Raw genomic sequence first — 19,125 nt, 5'->3', positions numbered from 1 at the left:
GGATAAGGGGAAAAGACCCCATTCTGCAAATATAGAATGAATAGACTATGAGACAGCCCAATCCACTACTTCATAAAACTCATAGATAGCATGTAAATGACTGAGAATTTAAGGAACTTAATGTGACCTTGTGATGGGCGGCACGGTGGCTAGCACTGCTGCCTCACAGCGCCAGGGGACCGGATTCAATTCCTGGTTTGGGTCACTGTCTGTGTGGAGTCTGCATGGGTTTCCTCCAGGTGCTCTGATTTCCCCTCTCAGTCCGAAAGACATGCTGGTTAGGTGCATCGGCCATGCTAAATTCTACCTCAGTGTACCTGAACAGGCGCCGGAGTGTGGTGGCTCGGGGATTTTCACAGTAACTTCATTGCAGTGTTAATGTAAGCCTACTTGTGACAATAATAAATAAACTTTAAACTTTAGTGATCTATGAGCATTATTACAAAATGCAGTGTGTAGCCGATATTCCACTTCCAGCCTGCAAATTGAGACCTGCATTTTGCAATGTATTGTAATTGTTTGTATGTATGCTGAAATGATCTAAAATGTGCAATCTTTTCATTATTTTGTACTTTATTGTAATTATTCTCTGTAACAATGTCGTGAATAACGGTCACTTGTTTAATTTGTAGCTTCATCACAATTCAGGGGACCATCTGCCAAATAAACCAATGGTCTAAGGATGGCAGGGTGCACAGTGGTTAGCACTGTTGCCTCACAGTGCCAGGGACCCGGGTTCAATTCTGACTTTGGGTGACTGTGTGGAGTTTGCACGTTCTCCCCCGTGTCTGCGTGGGTTTCCTCTGGGTGCTCCAGTTTCCTCCCACAGTCCAAAGATGTGTGGGTAAGGGGGACTAGCCATGGGAAATGTGTGGGGTTACAGGAATAGAGAGGGGGAAGAGGGTCTGGGTAAGATACTCTGTCAGAGAGTCGGCGTAGACTCGATGGGCCGAATGGCCTCCTTCTGCACTGTAGGGATTCTATGGCTCAATGAAGGGTGGGAGGAGTTTGGAACTCTCTTCCGCACGTAGCAACGGGTGCTACATCAATCGCAAATTCTAAATCCGAGATTGGCACTTTTCTGTTAACCAAAGGTATTAAAGAGCAAAGGTGGGTATACGGAGAGATTTCACTGTGTGATGAAGGGCCTAAATGGCCTACTCCTGTCCCTATGTATGGGTAGATGGTAGGTCACTCACAGGAGAGGATTTGAAAACAATGAGTAAAAAGCAAGTAGACACTTACTGATAATAATCTAGGACTCGTTCAGTTCTCGGAACATCTTTGTCTATGATCCTAATCGCTTCATTCAGCTCGTCTACATTGATTCTCTGACGGTCCACATAAACCTGGAGAAATCGGTCAGAAAAACATTCACCTTTATGTCAGCCCGTAAATAGCTCACTGTCATTTCTGCATTCATAGATCTCAAACTGCACTGCTGGATCAAAAGATTGGAGCATTACATGGACGGACGGATCATAGAATCCTACAGTGCAGAAGGAGGCCATTCAGCCCATCGAGTCTGCACTGACCACAATCCCACCCAGGCCCTATCCCCATAACCCCATGCATTTACCCTAGCTAGTCCCCCTGACACTAAGGGGCAATTTATCACGGCCAATCCAGCTAACCCGCACATCTTTGGACTGTGGGAGGAAACCGGAGCCACCCGGAGGAAACCCACACAGACACGGGAAGAATGTGCAAACTCCACACAGACAGTGACCCAAGCCGGGAATTGAACCCGGGTCCCTGGTGCTGTGAGGCAGCAGTGCTAACCACTGTGCCATCCCAATGGAATTGTTCTTCTCAGAGCAGGGAAGGTTCAGGGGAGATTTAATAATAGAGGTGCTAAAAAGCATAAAGAGTTTGGACAAGAGTAAATAAGGAGACACAGGGTGGGATTTTTATGGCCTCGCTTGCGCGAGACCGGAAATTCCCTCCCAAGGTCAATGGACATTTCCGTTGTCCGCCCCTTGCCTGCTCCGGTTCCGTGGCGGGCAGGGCGGTAGAATTCCGGTGACTGTTTCCGCTGCCGGGAAGGTCAGTGACCAGAGGACACAGATTTAGAGTAACTGGTAAAGAAATCAAAAGATGGAGTTGAGACAGGGGCTTTACTGGGTGATTGCTGAGAAAAAACAGAAAATTCTGGAAAACCTCAGCAGGTATGATAGCATCTCCTCCACCATCACCCAATTTTCATTTATTTTATTTCATTCAATCTTATTTATTTATATATTTTTTAGTTTTGTTTGTCCACTTTTAAAAAAATCTTGCTTTCCATCTTGTTTCCTCCCCTCACGGTCTTCTCCCCCCCACCACACGAGGGTCATCTGTTACATAGAATGCATATCATAGAATCCTTACAGTGCAGAAGGAGGCCATTCGGCCCATCGTGGCTGTACCCCACCACAATCGCACCCAGGCCCTATTCCCGTATCTCCACACATTTACACATTTTAGCTAATCACCCTTACACTAAGGTCAATTTAGCACGGCCAATCAATCTAACCCGCACATCTTTGGACTGTGGGAGGAAACCAAAGTGCCCGGAGGAAACCCACACAGACACGGGGAGAACGTGCAGACTCTACACAGACACTGACCAAAGGCTGGAATTGAACCTGGGTACCTGGTGTTGTGAGGCAGCAGTGCTAACCACTGTGCTAACCACTGTGCCGTCCTGTCGCAGGTTGTCCTTTGACGTTCTGCCATTTACACATTCTGATCTCTTAATGGCCGCTGCCAGCACCCTTCCTAACCAGGATCATCACTATTTATATTCCGGTATCTTTTTGTCTGTGACACATGTCAATTACCCTCCACCCCACCCCCTCCCACACCCTAACAGTATAAATCTCATCCTATTTTCTTTGTCTTCAGCTCTGACGAAGGGTCGTCCAGACTCGAAACGTCGGCTCTATTCTCTCTCCACAGATGCTGTCAGACCTGCTGAGATTTTCCAGCATTTTCTGTTTTTGTTTCAGATTCCAGCATCTGCAGTAATTTGCTTTTTATCTTAGATGCTGAGAGGTTGTTTCCCCTTCTGGGACAGCTTTGGACCAGAGGGCATAATCTCAGAGTGAGGGGTTGCCCATTTAAGACAGACCTGGAGGAATTTCTTCTCTCAGAGGGTAGTGAAACTGTAGAATTCTTTACCGCAGAGGGCTGTCGAGGTTGGGTCATTACGTACAAGGCTGAGATAGGCAGATTTTTAATCAGTAAGGGAATTGAGGGGTATGGGGAATAAGGTGGGAAAGTGGAGTTGAGGATTATCATTTCAGATCAGTCATCATCTCATTGAATGGCGGATAGTCTCAATGGGCTGAATGGCTTGCTTGTGCTCCTGCACCTTAGGAGGAGAATTTTTTTTAAAACACGGTAAGAGGCGATTATCTGAAACGCAGTGCCTGAAAGGACAGACTGAACAGTGCTTCTCAATAGGGAAATTGGATAAATACGCGAAGGGTAGAAAAATTGCAGCGTATTGGGGGGAAATGTAGAGGAGTGGGATCAATCGGACAGCTCTTGCAACGAGGTGGCAAAGGCATGATGGGCCAAATGGCCTCTTGTTGCAAGTTTTTTAAAAATTCTTTGATTAGAAGCAACAGTGTTACATCAGCAGAGGTCAATAATAGAAGTGCAGCTAGATTTCAGCCAGTCACTATTACATGCCTGCAATACCCTACAGCCCCACAATCCTCTGAGACCCTCTAAAACATGCCCAGCTTTTGTTCCTCCATCACTGGCTGCCTAGGCTTCAGCCTAAACTCTAGAATTACTTCCTGAAATCTCTCACCCTCCCTCTCTTCCTTTAAGAGGCTCCTTAAGACCTACCTCTTCGACCAAGCTTTTGGCTATTTGCGCCAGTATCTCCTTGTGAAACGCAATGTAAAATTTTGCAATACAATTTGTGATAGAATACTCCTGTGAAATGCTTTGGGATGGTTAATTATGTTGATGGCGCGATATAAATGCATGTTGCTATCATGTCCTGCTCGTTGCACATTCTTTCTGCAGCACCTGAATACACAGCTGTTGCAATGTCACTCAGACTCACTATGGTCAATTTAATTTCTGAGCTCTCCACACAACATCTAACTAACGACCTTTTAAATGCAGAAAATGTAACAATCACAGACTTTTGAGGAGATATAACCTGGTCCCCCTAGACTGTCATCACATCCAACATCTGTAACCCGAGTTAAACTATGGCCTACACATCCGGATAACTAAGATTCACTCAAAATACCAGTGTATAGTGCAGGAAACCCTCAGCAGGTCAGGCAGCGTCTGTGGAGAGACAAACAAGAGTTAATGTTCCAGGTCAATGACCTTCAGTCAGAACTGAATGGAGGTCTCAAGGTGGTAGACTTGGTGGGGCCATTGGGAGGTTGGGGAAATGGCTGAGATTCCTCTTGGACATAATCCCTGCCTGGCACTACCTTGGCACAGAAGGCAATTGATCTGAAATGCAATCTCCAGTCTTTTCTCCACAGCTGCTGCCAGCCCTGATAAATGCTTCCAGCATTTTCTGTTTATATTTCCAATGTTCAGCATCCACGCGACATAGTGGCACAGTGGTTAGCACTGCTGCCTCTTAGTGCCACGGCCAGGTTCGATTCCCAGCTTGGGTCACTGTCTGTGTGGAGTCTGCACGTTCTCCCCGTGTCTGCATGGGTTTCCTCCGGGTGCTCCAGTTTCCTCCCACAGTCCAAAAGATGTGCTGGTTAGGGTACATTGGCCGTGCTAAATTCTCCCTCAATGTACCCGAACAGGCGCCGGAGTGTGGCGGCTAGGGGATTTTCACAGTAACTTCATTGCAGTGTTAATGTGAACCTACTTGTGACACTAATAAGTAAAAACGCTATTTTGTGCCTTTCCTGCAAGTTCTACTCGAAATGCCTTCTGACTGCTTTCTTCATCAGGGAAACGAGAGCGAGTGCACTTGGAAGGGACAAGAATTACGTTTAAGTTACAAGACTAAGAAAATGCTGACACCTTGAGTTATCTACTTCAGCCATCATTTCAAAGGAAGCAATAAACTTCTGTTAAGTGCTTCTAAGGCATTGTGTAGTGGATGGATATGGAGAGACTGCGGCAGAATGGGAAAAGGGTCAAATTGTCAGAGAATTCTTTTGCAAAATATTCTGTAAAACAAAACATCTCAACGTTTTATCCACATGCTTTATTCTACGATGCTGGTTACCAGGGCTCACTGGAAATAAAGTTCCATCACTTATGGAACAGACTATTGAAATTGCAGGTTTCTGATGTTCCCTCGAATACAAACATTCATTTATTGTATTAGAATTATAGTCAAAGAAATTGACAGCACAGATGGAGGGGCAGGTCAGCCATGATCTCATTCAATGACAGAATAAGCTCAAGGGGTTGAAAGGCCTCCCTCCTGTTCCTATCTAGGACGAGGGGTCATTGCCTTAGGATAAGGGGTAGCAAAGTTAAAACAGTTGCGGAGAAACGGCTTCTCCCAAAGGATTGTGAATCTGTGGAATTCGCTACTCCAAAGTGCGGTGGATCCTGGGACAGTGAGTAAATGTGAGAGCGGCACGGTGGCACAGTGGTTAGCACTGCTGCCTCACAGCACCAGGGACCTGGGTTCGATTCCCGGCTTAGGTCATTGCCCGTGTGGAGTTTGCACATTCTTCCCATGTCTGCGTGAGTTTCCTCCGGGTGCTCCAGTTTCTTCCCACAGTCCAAAGATGTGCTGGTTAGGTAGACTGGCTATGCTAAATTCTCCCTCAGTGTACCCGAACAGGCACCGGAGTGTGGCGACTAGGGGATTTTCACAGAAACTTCATTGCAGTGTTAATGTAAGCCCACTTGTGACTAATAAATATATTTTTTTTAAATTTGAGGAGTTAGACTGATTTTTAATTGGTAATGGGCTGAAGGGTTCATAGGGAGAAGGCAGGAAAATGGGGATGAGGAGCATCTCAGCCATGATCGAATGGTGGAGCAGACTTGATGGGCCGAATGGCCTAGTCCTGCTCCTATATCTTATGAACTATGTTTAAGCTACTCCATAGCCTTGACCACTGCGTATGGAAAGAAAAACAAAGTTTACATTTCAAATCTATCATCTTTTATGCCACAATGTCAGGGAGAGACTATTTCCAACAAAAGAAAGCCCAGGCCTCTCCTCTGACCTTCCAATGGGCCCACCATTGCTGAGTCAACCACCGTGAGATCACCATTACATTCTGACACAAGGGGGCATCAATCTGAAACATTAGCTCTACCCGTGTTGCCAGAGCTGGTGTCTGCGGCCTAACTAATGAGACATAACCATTACCAGGTGAAATAAAGTGTGTGCGCGCTTTAGCAATGCCCTGGCTGTTGGTGAAACCGACCTTTGCCTGCAGCTCTATAAAGGTAATCTGCTCACTCTTCTCCTGCGATAGATCCACTTCCTGCCCTTTAAGTCTGCAGGCACCGCCAGTTTGGTGATAAGCAAGGGCCGCTTCATAAAGCTCTGCTACAGGGACAAAGCAAGAAACACCAGAGATCAGCCCGACACACACACCATCTACTTCAGAAATAAGCTAACATCCGGGGGGTACAAATTCCACTGGGAATGAGAAGGAGCCGGCAACTCATGTTGTGCTGCCTGCGTTATTCCCACCTATGGTCGAGGTGGGGTCACCAATTGTCCTGATTTTAATATTCTCATCCTTGTTATCAAACTCCTCCAGCCCAGAAACCATCGAGATTCCGGATGTAAGTCAATGCTGGCTCTGACTTCAACTACACAAACCCCAATTCCCTCCCTAAATCTCACTGCCTCTCTACTCTCTCTCTTCTTCTTTAAGACACTCCTTAAAACATGCCATTCTGACCAAGCTTTCAACCCCTATCCTAACATTGCCTTGTGTGGCGCAGTGCTAAATTGTGCTTAAGAATCATCCTGTAAAGTGTCTTGGAATGTTTCACTAAGTTAAAGGTAGTATGTGTGTTGTCATTCATTATGTGGAGATGCCGGCGTTGGACTGGGGTAAACACAGTAAGAAGTCTCACAACACCAGGTTAAAGTCCAACAGATTTATTTGGTAGCAAAATCCACGAGCTTTCGGAGCGCTGCTCCTTCATCAGGTGAGTGGGAGTCCTGTTCACAAACAGGGCATATAAAGACACAAACTCAATTTACAAAATAATGGTTGGAATGCGAGTCTTTACAGGTAATCAAGTCTCAAATGTACAGACGATGTGAGTCGACAATCACCAGGCAAGTGTTCTCTTCCTGTCGGGGAACACTTCAGCGGTCACGGGCATTCGGCCTCTGATCTTCGGGTAAGCGTTCTCCAAGGCGGCCTTCACGACACATGACAGCGCAGAGTCGCTGAGCAGAGACTGATAGCCAAGTTCCGCACACATGAGGACGGCCTAAACCGGGATCTTGGGTTCATGTCACACTATCTGTAACCCCCATGACTTGCCTGGGCTTGCAAAATCTCACTAACTGTCCTGTCTGGAGACAATACACATCTCTTTAACCTGTGCTTAACGCTCGCTCCACTCACATCGTCTGTACCTTCGAGACTTGATTACCTGTAAAGACTTGCATTCCAACCATTATTTTGTAAATTGAGTTTGTGTCTTTATATGCCCTGTTTGTGAACAGAACTCCCACTCACCTGACAAAGGGGCAGCGCTCCGAAAGCTAGTGGATTTTGCTACCAAATAAACCTGTTGGACTTTAACCTGGTGTTGTTATTCATTGCCAGAGGGGCTCCAGGAAGAACAGTACAGTACAGTACAGGCCCTCCAAGCCTGTGCCAATCATGATGCCTGTCTAAACTAAAACCGCATGCACTTACGGAGTCCGTATCCTTCCGTTCCCATCCTATTCATGTATTCGTTTAGTTGCCCCTTAAATGCTGCTATCGTACCTGCTCCCACACCTCCCCAGGCAGCGCATTCCATACAATGTCCAATTTCCTGGAAATTGTGCACGGATCAGAAAGACCCTCAACAAAATGTAAGCGTAAGATAAGGGCATATAAAAATCGAAGCAGGAGGCCATTCAGCCCATTGAGTTTGCTCTGTCATTCAATAAAATCACAGCTGATCTGATTGTGGCCTCAACTCCATTTTCCTGCCTGCCTCCCATCGCCCGAGACTCCCTTGTCAATCAAAAATCTGTCTAACCCAACCTTGAAAAGACTCACTGACTCAATCTTCACTCCTTACTGTGGAGGAGAATTCCAAAGATTAACCACCATTTGAGAGAAGAAATTCCTCCTCATCTCTGGGAGACCCCTTGTTTTGAAACTGTGCCCCCCTAGTTCTAGACTCCCCATGAGAGGGAGTATCCACCCTGTTAAACCCCCTCAGAATGCAATACGTTTCAATAAGGCCATTCTCATTCTTCCAAACGCCAATGAATATAGGCATAACCTGTCCAATTGTTCCTCTAAGACAATCCCCTTCATCCCAGGAATCAGCCTTGTGAATCTTCTCTGAACTGCTCTCAATACAAGTATATCCCTCCTTAAGTAAGATCATTAAAATCATTTAACAGCTAATCATCATAGCTCTGCTATTTAAAATAGCGGGATCGGGTTTATGAGATTGGGGTGGCACAGTGGTTAGCACTGCTGCCTCACAGCGCCAGGGACCCGGGTTCAATTCCCGGCTTGGGTCACTGTCTGTGTGGAGTTTGCAAGTTCTCCCTGTGTCTGTGTGGGTTTCCTCCGGGTGCTCTGGTTTCCTGCCACAATCCAAAGATGTGCGGGTTAGGTGGATTGGCCATGCTAAATTGACCCTTAGTGTCCGATGTGTAGGTTAGGGGGATTAGCGGGATAAAATGTGTGGGGTTACAGGGATAGGACAGGCCTGGGTAAAGTTACTGTCGGCGAGTCGGTGCAGACTAGATGGACCGAATGGCCTCCTTCTGCATTATAGGGATTCTATGTTTGTAAATCACTACGTTTTTGAAAGAGGCAAAATACGCTGAATGGCTGCAGGATTCTGTGATTTTTAAACCTCAATTAAGTAACAAGATAAGTTTCGTATCAGCCAGGCACATTCCCGTTTCTCCTGACTGCTATTTTGTTTTAAAGATGATGTGGAAATGCCGGCATTGGACTGGGGTAAACACAGTAAGAAGTCTCACAACACCAGGTTAGAGTCCAACAGGTTTATTTGGTAGCACAAGCTTTCGGAGTGTCGCTCCTTCATCAGGTGAGCGAGATGAAGGAGCAGCGCTCCGAAAGCTCGTGCTAGCAAGTAAACCTGTTGGACTTTAACCTGGTGTCGTGAGACTACTTGTTTTAAGTACCAGGCCTCTTGTCCAACATCCCAAAATCTGGAAGGACTCGAAAGCTGGCTACATTTCGCAGCTAGCATCATGGGTAGCAATTTCAATAAAACTCTTTTATTTTTCATACTTGCATTATATGTACATGCTGGGCCGAGGACCCAAAATCTATAAAGTCCCCAAAGCTGGTGCACGTCCTGTCCTGACCTCCTCGGATACGGTGTCCGCTGCCTGTGATACTCATTGAATTTTGTGCTAATCAGCGATTTCAATTGCTAATGAAATCTGGCTGGGGATCAGGCAGAGTTTGGGAAATAACCCAACTCGTACATTTCTAAATGCTGATTTATATACTTACACTGTTTCAGTACAGACTGATCAAAATTAAGCCCGAGCCTGATTTCTGACCTTGCAGAGACCCGTCCCAATGTCATCAGATCACAGTCATTGCTGCTAAATGTTCCTGTGAAATGACCAGGTGTTCTGTGTCGATCCCCGGAACATTGGATGTGTTTCAGATCAGATTCCCCTCTGCCATTGCAGTGTTAATGTAAGCCAACTTGTGACACTAATAAATAAACTTAAACCTTGGGGCAGCACGAAGGCACAGTGGTTAGCACTGCTACCTCACAGCGCCAGGGAGCTGGGTTCAATTCTCGGCTTGGGTGACTGTCTATGCGGAGTCTGCACGTTCTCCCCATGTCTGCGTGGGTTTTCTCCGGGTGCTCCAGTTTCCTCCCACAATCCGAAAAGCGTGCTGGTTAGATGGATTGGTCATGCTAAATTGCCCATCAGTGTACCCGAACAGGCGCCGGAGTGCGGCGACTAGGGGATGTTCACAGTAACTTCATTGCGGTGTTAATGTAAGCCTACTTGCGACACTAATAAATAAACTTTAAACCAGCCTCGCTGCTGCAGATGCCCCACTGCCAGCTCACACTTGCAGCAAGTTGTGACACACAGAGGTTTTTCCAGCTGGAGACTGTGGTGGAGGTGGGGGAGGGAGAAAAAGAGAGAGAGAGAGAGAGAAAATCTGAAGGCGAACTCATGGGGCACATTGTGAGATGGCCCAATCCACCAAAATCCAGTCCAGCCCAATGAACCTTGCTCAATTTTCTGGGCTACGGTCTCAGGATAAGGGCATTTAAGACTGAGATGAAGAGGATTTTTTTTCACTGGGAATCCTTGGAATTTTTCCTACTCAGATGCATGATCATTGAGTATATTTAAGACTGAAATTAGTAGATGTCTAAGGGAATCTATGATGTGGATTTGCCGGCGTTAGACTGGGGTGGGCACAGTAAGAAGTCTCACAACACCAGGTTGAAGTCCAACAGGTTTATTTGGCATCATGAGCTTTGATTCACCTGATGAAGGAGCAGCTCTCCGAAAGCTCGTGACTCCAAATAAACCTGTTGGACTTTAACCTGGTGTTGTGAGACTTCTTACTAAGGGAATCTAGGGATATGGGGATCAGGTGGAACAATGGAGATGGGGCAGAAACTCAGCCATGACCTTAGTGAATGGCACAGCAGGTTCGAGGGTCCAGCTCCTGTTGCTCTTTCTCATGTTTAGTTATTTCCAGCGCAACACTCAAACAAGCAGCTACACAATGCTCTAATTACCACAGGCACACGGCCAAGGCGGCACTTACTGTCAGTCTCGTCCACCCTCATCCTCCTGCTACTTGGCATCAAGGCCTGCCACCGACACTTCATCATCTTGTAGCGAACGTAGAGCTCCAACGCCAGGGTCTTACGCTCTCGAGTGGTGGAGGTACAGGGATACATCCCGAACAGAAACTTCCACACATCCTTCCGAATGGTGGGATCCACTCCACCTGAACACAAGAACAAAACCATGAGTTGTAGTCGCTTCCCAATTCCCTTGGGATCGAGGAGGCAGCGACAGTCTTAAAATCTTGCTTGCAATTAGCGTCTCCATCCACATTAAACAAGAGTTGGGGGATTTCTCCAAATTATGATGGAGGCCCTAGAATTGATCTGGACAGGACAAGCTGCAGTTTATTCCAACACTGCAGGATTTGAGTTGACTTAGTTTTTGAAGAAACTGCTTGCAATTAATTAGTGCCTTTCACAACCTCGGGCTGTTCCTTTATAGATAACAAGTGTAATCACTGTTATAATATGCGCAGTAAACTGTGGCCGTAGCATGATTCAGATAAAGATCGTCCCATCGGAATAACTCCCTCCTTCCCCTACCAATGTCTCATCAATTCAAACCCATTCCTCCCACACCAACTTTTGAGACACACATTTATCTCCTTAACCCTATTGACCCTGTGCCAATTCGCTCGTGGCTCAGACAGTAATCCAGAGGTTATTACCTTTTTGGTTCTGCTTTTTAATTTTGCTCCAAGCTGCTCGTATTCCCTCAGCAGAACCTCTTTCCTTGTTCTATGTGGTTGGCACCTACGTGGACCACGGCAACTGGATCTTTACCCTCCCACTCCAAGTTCCTCTGCAGTCCAGATGAGATACCCTGAACCCTGGCACCAGATAGACAACATGACTGATGGGACTCTCGATCCTGGTCACCGAGAACAGCGTCTATGCCCTGAACTATACTATCCCCCATTATGACTACATTTACCTTCTCTCCCCCCACTTGAATGGCTCCCTGCCATTCAGTCACACCCTCCTGCTCCTGACCACGGGCCGAATTCAAGGTAGTTAATCTAAGGAGTGTGATGCCTCCTGAAACAGTGCCCAGGTACCTCTCCCCCTCCCTGATGTGTCGCTGCGTCCGGAGCTCAGACTCTAGCTCATTAACTCAGAGTCGTAGTTCCTCGAGCAACCACCACTAACTACAGATGCACTCACCAGAAACTAAAATGGGGTCCACCAGCTCCCACATCATGCAGGCCCCTCCATCCTTATTTTATTGCATTAGTTTTTATTTGTTTTTTTAAATTTCAACTGTTAGCTTCTTGATCTGTAAAATATATTTCCTTATTACCTTGATTAGATTCGATTTAGCATCTCATCTCAAGGACAGTACCTGTGACAGTGCAGCACTACCTCAGTACTGGTACTGACAGTGTCATCCCCGATATGGGGCTTTGAACCCACAAACCTCCAACTCTGGAGCAAAGTATCACCAATTGAGCCACAGTGAATACACCTATGAAGCCATGATGTGGAGATGCCGGCATTGGACTGGGGTGGGCACAGTAAGAAGTCTCACAACACCAGGTTAAAGCCCAACAGGTTTATTTGGAATCATGAGCTTTTGGAGCGCTGCTCCTTCATCAGGTGAGTAAAGTGGTAGGTTTCACAAACACACCATACATAGACAAAGACACAATTGCAAGATAATGGTTGTAATGCAAGTCTTGCAATTGTGTCTTTGCCTATACATGCTGTGTTTGCAAAACCTACCACTCTGTGCAGGCTGCTACTGCACAGGTACTGCCAGTGTGAGAGGGTTCGTGCAGTATCACTGTCTCTGCTTGTCACGTGAGCAATTCTTTACAGCTCTCTTCCCAAGCAGAAAGCCGTTGCATTTGTATAGCGCCTTTCACAATCGCAGGGGTCCCCAAAGCACGTTACAACGGCCATAGTACTCTTCCATAGAATGCCTTCAGTGCAGAAGGAGGCCATTTGGCCCAGCGAGTCCGCACTGACCACAATCCCATGCAGGTACCATTCCCATAACCGCACATATTCACCCTGCTAATTCACCCGACACTAAGGGTCAATTTAGCATGGCCAATCCACCTAACCCGCACATCTTTGGACTGAGAGGGGAAACCGGAGCACCCGGAGGAAACCCACGCAGACACGGGGAGGATGTGCAAACTCCACATGGACAGTGACCAGAGGCTGGAATCGAACCCGGGTCCCTGGCGCAGTGAGGCAGCAGTGCTAACCACTGTGCCGCCCGTACAGTCACTGCTGTAATGCAGGTAATATGTTAGTCTCCTGTTTTCCCTCTAGTGAACAAGTGAAGGATTTTACAATAGTTTTTAAACTACAGTCCAAGGTTTTGTGCTGTATCATTTAAATAACAAGGTTGCAGCAGCCAAGATTTCCTCTTTGGAAACTCAGAGTTGAAATGTTATTTGTTATAAGCCTGAGAGAACATTTTATCAGAACAGCGAGGTTTTACATTTCAGTAAAGTATTGCCAGGCTGGGTGATTTTTTTCTCTTGAAAAGAGAAAGCTGACGTCTTTAAAACCATGGATGCTTTTGACAATAATCAATTTGAGAGAATGTTTTCACTTGGTGAGAAAGAGTAAAACAAAAGGGCATCAATATAAGGTCACAAATAAATCCAATGGGGAATTCGGAAGAAACTTCTTTACCCAGAGAGTGGTGAGAGTGATTGAGGTAATAGATTTAATGGGGAGCTGGATAAACACTAAGATGACAGGATATGTTGACAGGATGAGATGAAGGCAAGGATTGATGAATTTTTGAACAGTAAAGGAATTAAGGGTTATGGGGAGCGGGTGGGTAAGTGCAGTTGAGTCCACGAAAAGATCAGCCATGATCTTATTGGATGGCGGAGTATCGAAAGGCCAGGTGGTCTACTCCTGCTCCTAGTTCTTATGCGAGAGGAGTGGGAGGAGGTTCGCATGTAACATAAACACCAGCACAGACCAGTTGGGTCGAATGGCCTGTTTCTGTGCTGTAAATCTGAAAGTGCACATCCCCTCACCAGTATCCAAATTGGCTGCTGCCTTTCCAACTGTGACTGCACTTCACAAACCACCTCCTTGATTGTAAAGTGCTCTGCAGCATCCTGAGGTTGGGGAAGGTGCTACAGAAATGAAAGTTCTTTCTCTCTATCAGCCACGATGGAGAGTGATCAAAGTGGTGACCTTCAGGACTTGTAATATTCAGCACTGCTCAATGCGGCTGGTCTCCTGAGTTAACACTACCGATGGAAAGCTTTGCCTGAATGCGGCTCATATTGAAAAATCCACAGGAGCACCACGGGCAAGTGTATATCTGTTTAAAATTAATGGACAGAATGCAGCAGGTCTGCAACATACTGACACTCCCCGCCGCTGAGTGAGCTGGTAACTTGACCATCATTCGTGGCAATGCTCTGTTGCTGCTTTCAGGTTTGCCTCTGCAGCTAAACTGCAGCTGCTTAAAATGCTGGGTTTAAATGGATTCATTTCCCAAGTATTGGAGATCTTTCACTCAAACCTCGTGTTTAAAATACTATCCTGCACTGTATAAAAAAGGATGCGTTTATATAGCGCCTGTCACAACATCTGAAAATCCTAAGGCAACTTACAGCCAGTCAAGTGCAGTCTGCACATTCTCCCCATGTCTGCATGGGATTCCTCCGGGTGCTCAAAAGTCTGACAGCAGCAGGGAAGAAGCTGTTCTCGAGTCGGTTGGTACATGACCTCAGACTTTTGTATCTTTTTCCTGACGGAAGAAGGTGGAAAAGAGAATGTCCGGGGTACGTGGGGGCGTTGATTATGCTGGCTGCTTTGCCGAGGCAGCGGGAAGTGTAGACAGAGTCAATGGATGGGAGGCTGGTGCCCAGTGGGTAGCACTCTCACTCCTGAGTCAGAAACCTGTGGGTTCATGTCCCACTCCAGAGACCTCTGCACTTCAAGTTTTTAGGTGTCCAGGTCACCAATAACCTGTCCTGGTCCCCCCATGCCGACACTATAGTTAAGAAAGCCCACCAATGCCTCTACTTTCTCAGAAGATTAAGGAAACTTGGCATGTCAGCTCCGACTCTCACCAACTTTTACAGCTGCACCGGTTTCCTCCCACAGTCTAAAAATGTGCGAGTTAGATGGATTGGCCATGCTAAATTGTCCATTAGTGTCAGGGGGACGAGCAGGGTAAATGCATGGGATTACGGGCTTAGGGCCTGGATGGGATTGTTCAGTGACGGCTCGATGGACTGAATGGCCTCCTTCTCCACTGCAGGATTCTATGATTCTATGGCTGATGGCATCACAAAGATCCTTAGGCTGCCTCATCTTCTAATGATTCCATCATTAATCATTCCATCCCCATCTTTCCATGAACTCTTGCACTTTGTTGAAGCTTGCATCAAAATTCACTTTCTATTGACAGACCCATCTACCTAACAAGACTGACATCTTTTCGGTAAGATATTGATGGCAAAGTGTCCCTGGAGAATTCATTATTAATTATATCCAAGACATTAGTGTTAGAGCATGCCTTGGTTGGTCGTTATGCATTCATTCCCTGAGAGGAACACCAGCTTAGGATCGTACTTTTCAGGCTAACACTATCAATCCAATTTATTTACAATATTTATAATTACAAACATGCAAAATGAACATAGTAGGAAAAAAAATCAAAAAATCTATGATTCTACTTAACTCATATATGAATAAACTCGTCAAAAACATTGCCAAAGCTTTTAATAGAGTCTTTGAAGATCAGAACACAATTATGTTCCTGCCTCAGGAGTCATACCTCACCACCGCAAGCGGAAACTAAGCACTTAAGAGCCAAACATTTTAGAATGCGAGCCAGCTACACTTACATTACCTGCAGCCACGGTTTTCAATTTACCCAGATTAAAGATGAGCATAAAAGGTTCAAAATAATTATAGTTCTCGGGTTAATATGTTTGAAGTTGGCACTACAAGATGCAACTTGCATGTCGAGTAACTATCTCAACACTAACCAGTGACATCAACATTTAAAAACTTCACAGGCAAGCAGGATTTCAAAGGTGGAGTGACTTCCTGATGATCTCCTTCTCCACCAGCCCACAAAGAGGCAGACTTCTTAATCCTGAAAGCAGTACGCCGATCCCTGGATAGTAATTCCTGTACTGCTTTAACTCATTGCTGCCCAGATCAAGACAAACAACTTGCTTTCAGGATGCAGCTAACAAGCTTCAGCAAAAGAAGTCAGATGGAATTTACAACACAGAAACAGGCCATTCAGCCCAGCTTGTCTATAAGCCGAACCAACCGAGTCCAAAGATGTGCAGGTTAGGTGGATCGGCCGTGCTAAATTTCCCCTTACTGAAAGGGGGATTAGCTAGGGTAAATGCACGGGGCTGTGGGGATAGGGGTCTGGGTGGGATTGTGGTCGGTGTTGTGCCGAATGGCCTCCTTCTGCACTGCAGGATTCTATACTGGTGTTTATGCTCCACACGATGGTAAACAGATTTCAAGCTGGATGATGAAGTATGAAACTAGATGCCAATCCTTTTTGCGGTAGTTGGTCTATCTACAGAATGCCTGATTATGTATGCCTGCTTCTTATCTACTAACCAAGTGTCCCAGCAATCTCTCTTTATAGAAAATAAATGGTCAAGCCAAATTAACTAATGGACAGGGATGACAGTCCCTGATGGGGCAGTGCAACTAAAACAAGAATGTAAAAGGAAGTTGAACTAACTGAACCAAAGTATCGGTGATGTATCCCAGGCCCCGCGGCGCTCCTGGGCATGGAGGGGCTCAGGTGTACCGGTGGACACCGCATGCTCCCTCACCAGCTGTAGTCAGACCCTTGCTAAACAATAATCAATAAATTAAACAGAAATGACACGGGTGACAGCCCCTGGTGGGGGCACTGTGACTAAGATTAAACTGACCGCGAATGTAGCCACGGTAGAGGGGCAGACCTGCGGTCAGATGATTCCCCCCCCCCTCCCCCTCGACCATCCGCTGCCTGGACATGTTAATGAATACCTTGGCCAGACTCAGTAGCAAGCTTACGGGGAGGTCATCCTCCCTCCCCACCCCTCTCCCCTGCTGCATTCTGTGGATAAACCAACTACCATATAAAGGATTTGCATCTAGTTTCATACTTCACCGTCCAGTTTGAAATCAGCACAAAATCAGCGATGTGGGGCTGAAGTGCAATCAGAATTCAAGGAGCAGCTCCTTCAGGTAACAAAAAAGGGGCTGCCCCCTTGGGCAATCCACATCAATGTGGAATACAGACTTCCCTGGGTCGCAGCAAATCATGCAGCCCTGGGAGTCAGTGGATCACCTAACTCTACGATTGCAATGCCCTGCTGTGGGCAACACACTCCACGCCAGGTCTTTGATGGAGAAAGGGAGGACTCCCACATAGACAGTCCACCACCCGGATTATCCCCCACCGCCAGACGGTGGGACAGAACGCCAAGGCGTGTCCTGATGATGGAAAAAAGGCAAGAAAGTGGAGGGTGTGCAGCAGCAGGCTGTACAGGGATCCCCTCTGCACTCAATGGAAAGGCATGGAGGGAATGTCCACGAGACGCTTAAATTGTGGGGTTGTGGCTCCCGAGGGAGGTGTCAGGACACAAGGCCAATGGAGGTCAGTTCAGACAGGGAGTCCACCGCACGCTTGAGCTGCCTACATGCCAAAAGTGCCATCGGGTCCAAGCAGACCCTCTTTATTGGTACCCAAGATATTTGAATCAATCAATCAATACCCTCCACCATTTATCCTTAACAATGCAATTAATGTAACATTAACGCCAGAACCTGCTCCCACTCTTCCCATCAACATAACGTTCTAGAATCATAGAATCCCAACAGTGCAGAAGGAGGCCATTCGGCCCATCGAGTCTGCACCAACTACTGTCCCACCCAGGTCCTATCTCCATAACCCCATACATTTACCCTAGCTAATCCCTCTGACTCTAAGGGTCAATTTAGCATGGCCAATCCACCTAACCCGCACATCTTGACTGAGGGGGGAAACCAGAGCACCCGGGGGAAAACCACGCAGACACAGGGAGAATGTGCAAACTCCACACAGACAGAGACCCAGGCCGGGAATTGAACCCGGGTCCCTGGCACTGTGAGGCAGTAATGCTAGCCACTGTGGCGCCCACTCCATTCTCACTCTCTGCTTCTCCTGCTCCCCTTTAAATACGAGTTTCCCCTTGAATATATTTGAAGACGTGTATGTATGAATGCAGCCCAGTTAGAATTTGATAAATACATCCAGTCACACAGAAATGTTTTTATATGCTGGAACATACAGCCTCATGTTGTCACATGTCTATCGGAGACTCACGAGTGTTAAGCCATTGCTGTTTATTATAACATTTTCCCACAGCTGGAGGACGAGGAATAATAATCACAATACAATTCTGTACACTGTCCTGATGAATAGACGGTTCTGCATGGAATGGACCTGGTGTACAAGGATTAGAATTACAGTGCGTCCTTTCACAACTGGTAGTTACTGTATTCTTAAAATGTTCATTTCTGACATTTGGCCTCAGGCCAAATTATATAAATGCAGAATCAAGCAGTTTTTCCTCTCTCCCATATTAAAAGTTGAAGAAATCGGAACAAGGCAGACATTAGAATGAGTGTTTTTTGACCGTTGTTGGTGCTGCTTTTGCCTGGCCTGTAGTGATTGTTCACACATCAAATGGTAGGCGAGCCAAGGCCACACACATTAACAAACTGCTGTCTCAAGCCTGTGAATTCATCTCCCACGCAAGAGGTGGAAAATTGCTTTTAATTTTGAATTCAATAAAAGTTGATGCTGAGGTTTCATAGGTGTCACAAGGCAGGGGTACCTTGGCGACAATATCTATATTTCAATCACGCCGTTCACAACCTTGATACATCCCATGGCATTTTTCCAAACCAATTTACAACATGCAATCATGGTCGGAAATTAGGAAACGCAAAAGCCAATTTGTGCACAGCAAGATCCCACAACAGTAATGTGATCATGACCAGATGGCCCACTATGGTATAGCTAGTTGAGGATCTCAGGGGAGAACTCTCCCCTGCTCATCTTTTGACATGATGCCCGGGGAGTTTTTACACCCATCCCAGAGGGGCGACCTCCCACCCGAATGATGGCACCTGACAGCAGTGTGCTCCCTCAGTACTGTACTGGGA

At 46.4% G+C, this 19,125-nt stretch overlaps 1 protein-coding gene across 3 annotated transcripts in view; it reads right to left on the bottom strand.

The window, feature by feature from the left end:
- Positions 1 to 19,125, bottom strand: part of LOC144494717 (TBC1 domain family member 15) — a 66,062-nt gene that overhangs the window by 31,921 nt on the left and 15,016 nt on the right. The window contains exons 2-4 of one of the 3 annotated variants that reach the window (XM_078213934.1): positions 10,938 to 11,123; positions 6,378 to 6,502; positions 1,246 to 1,349 (exon numbers count right to left, since the gene is read on the bottom strand). In XM_078213934.1, the coding sequence (XP_078070060.1) occupies positions 1,246 to 1,349; positions 6,378 to 6,502; positions 10,938 to 11,123 (415 nt within the window). The remainder of the gene's footprint in view (positions 1 to 1,245; positions 1,350 to 6,377; positions 6,503 to 10,937; positions 11,124 to 19,125) is intronic. The other 2 variants (XM_078213935.1, XM_078213937.1) reach the window with 2 other exon arrangements.

The sequence above is a fragment of the Mustelus asterias genome, chromosome 6 (genome assembly GCF_964213995.1).
Source record: "Mustelus asterias chromosome 6, sMusAst1.hap1.1, whole genome shotgun sequence".
NCBI lineage: Eukaryota > Metazoa > Chordata > Chondrichthyes > Carcharhiniformes > Triakidae > Mustelus > Mustelus asterias.
Note: the sequence above shows the minus strand (reverse complement) of the source record. Positions and strands in the feature narration are given on the sequence as shown.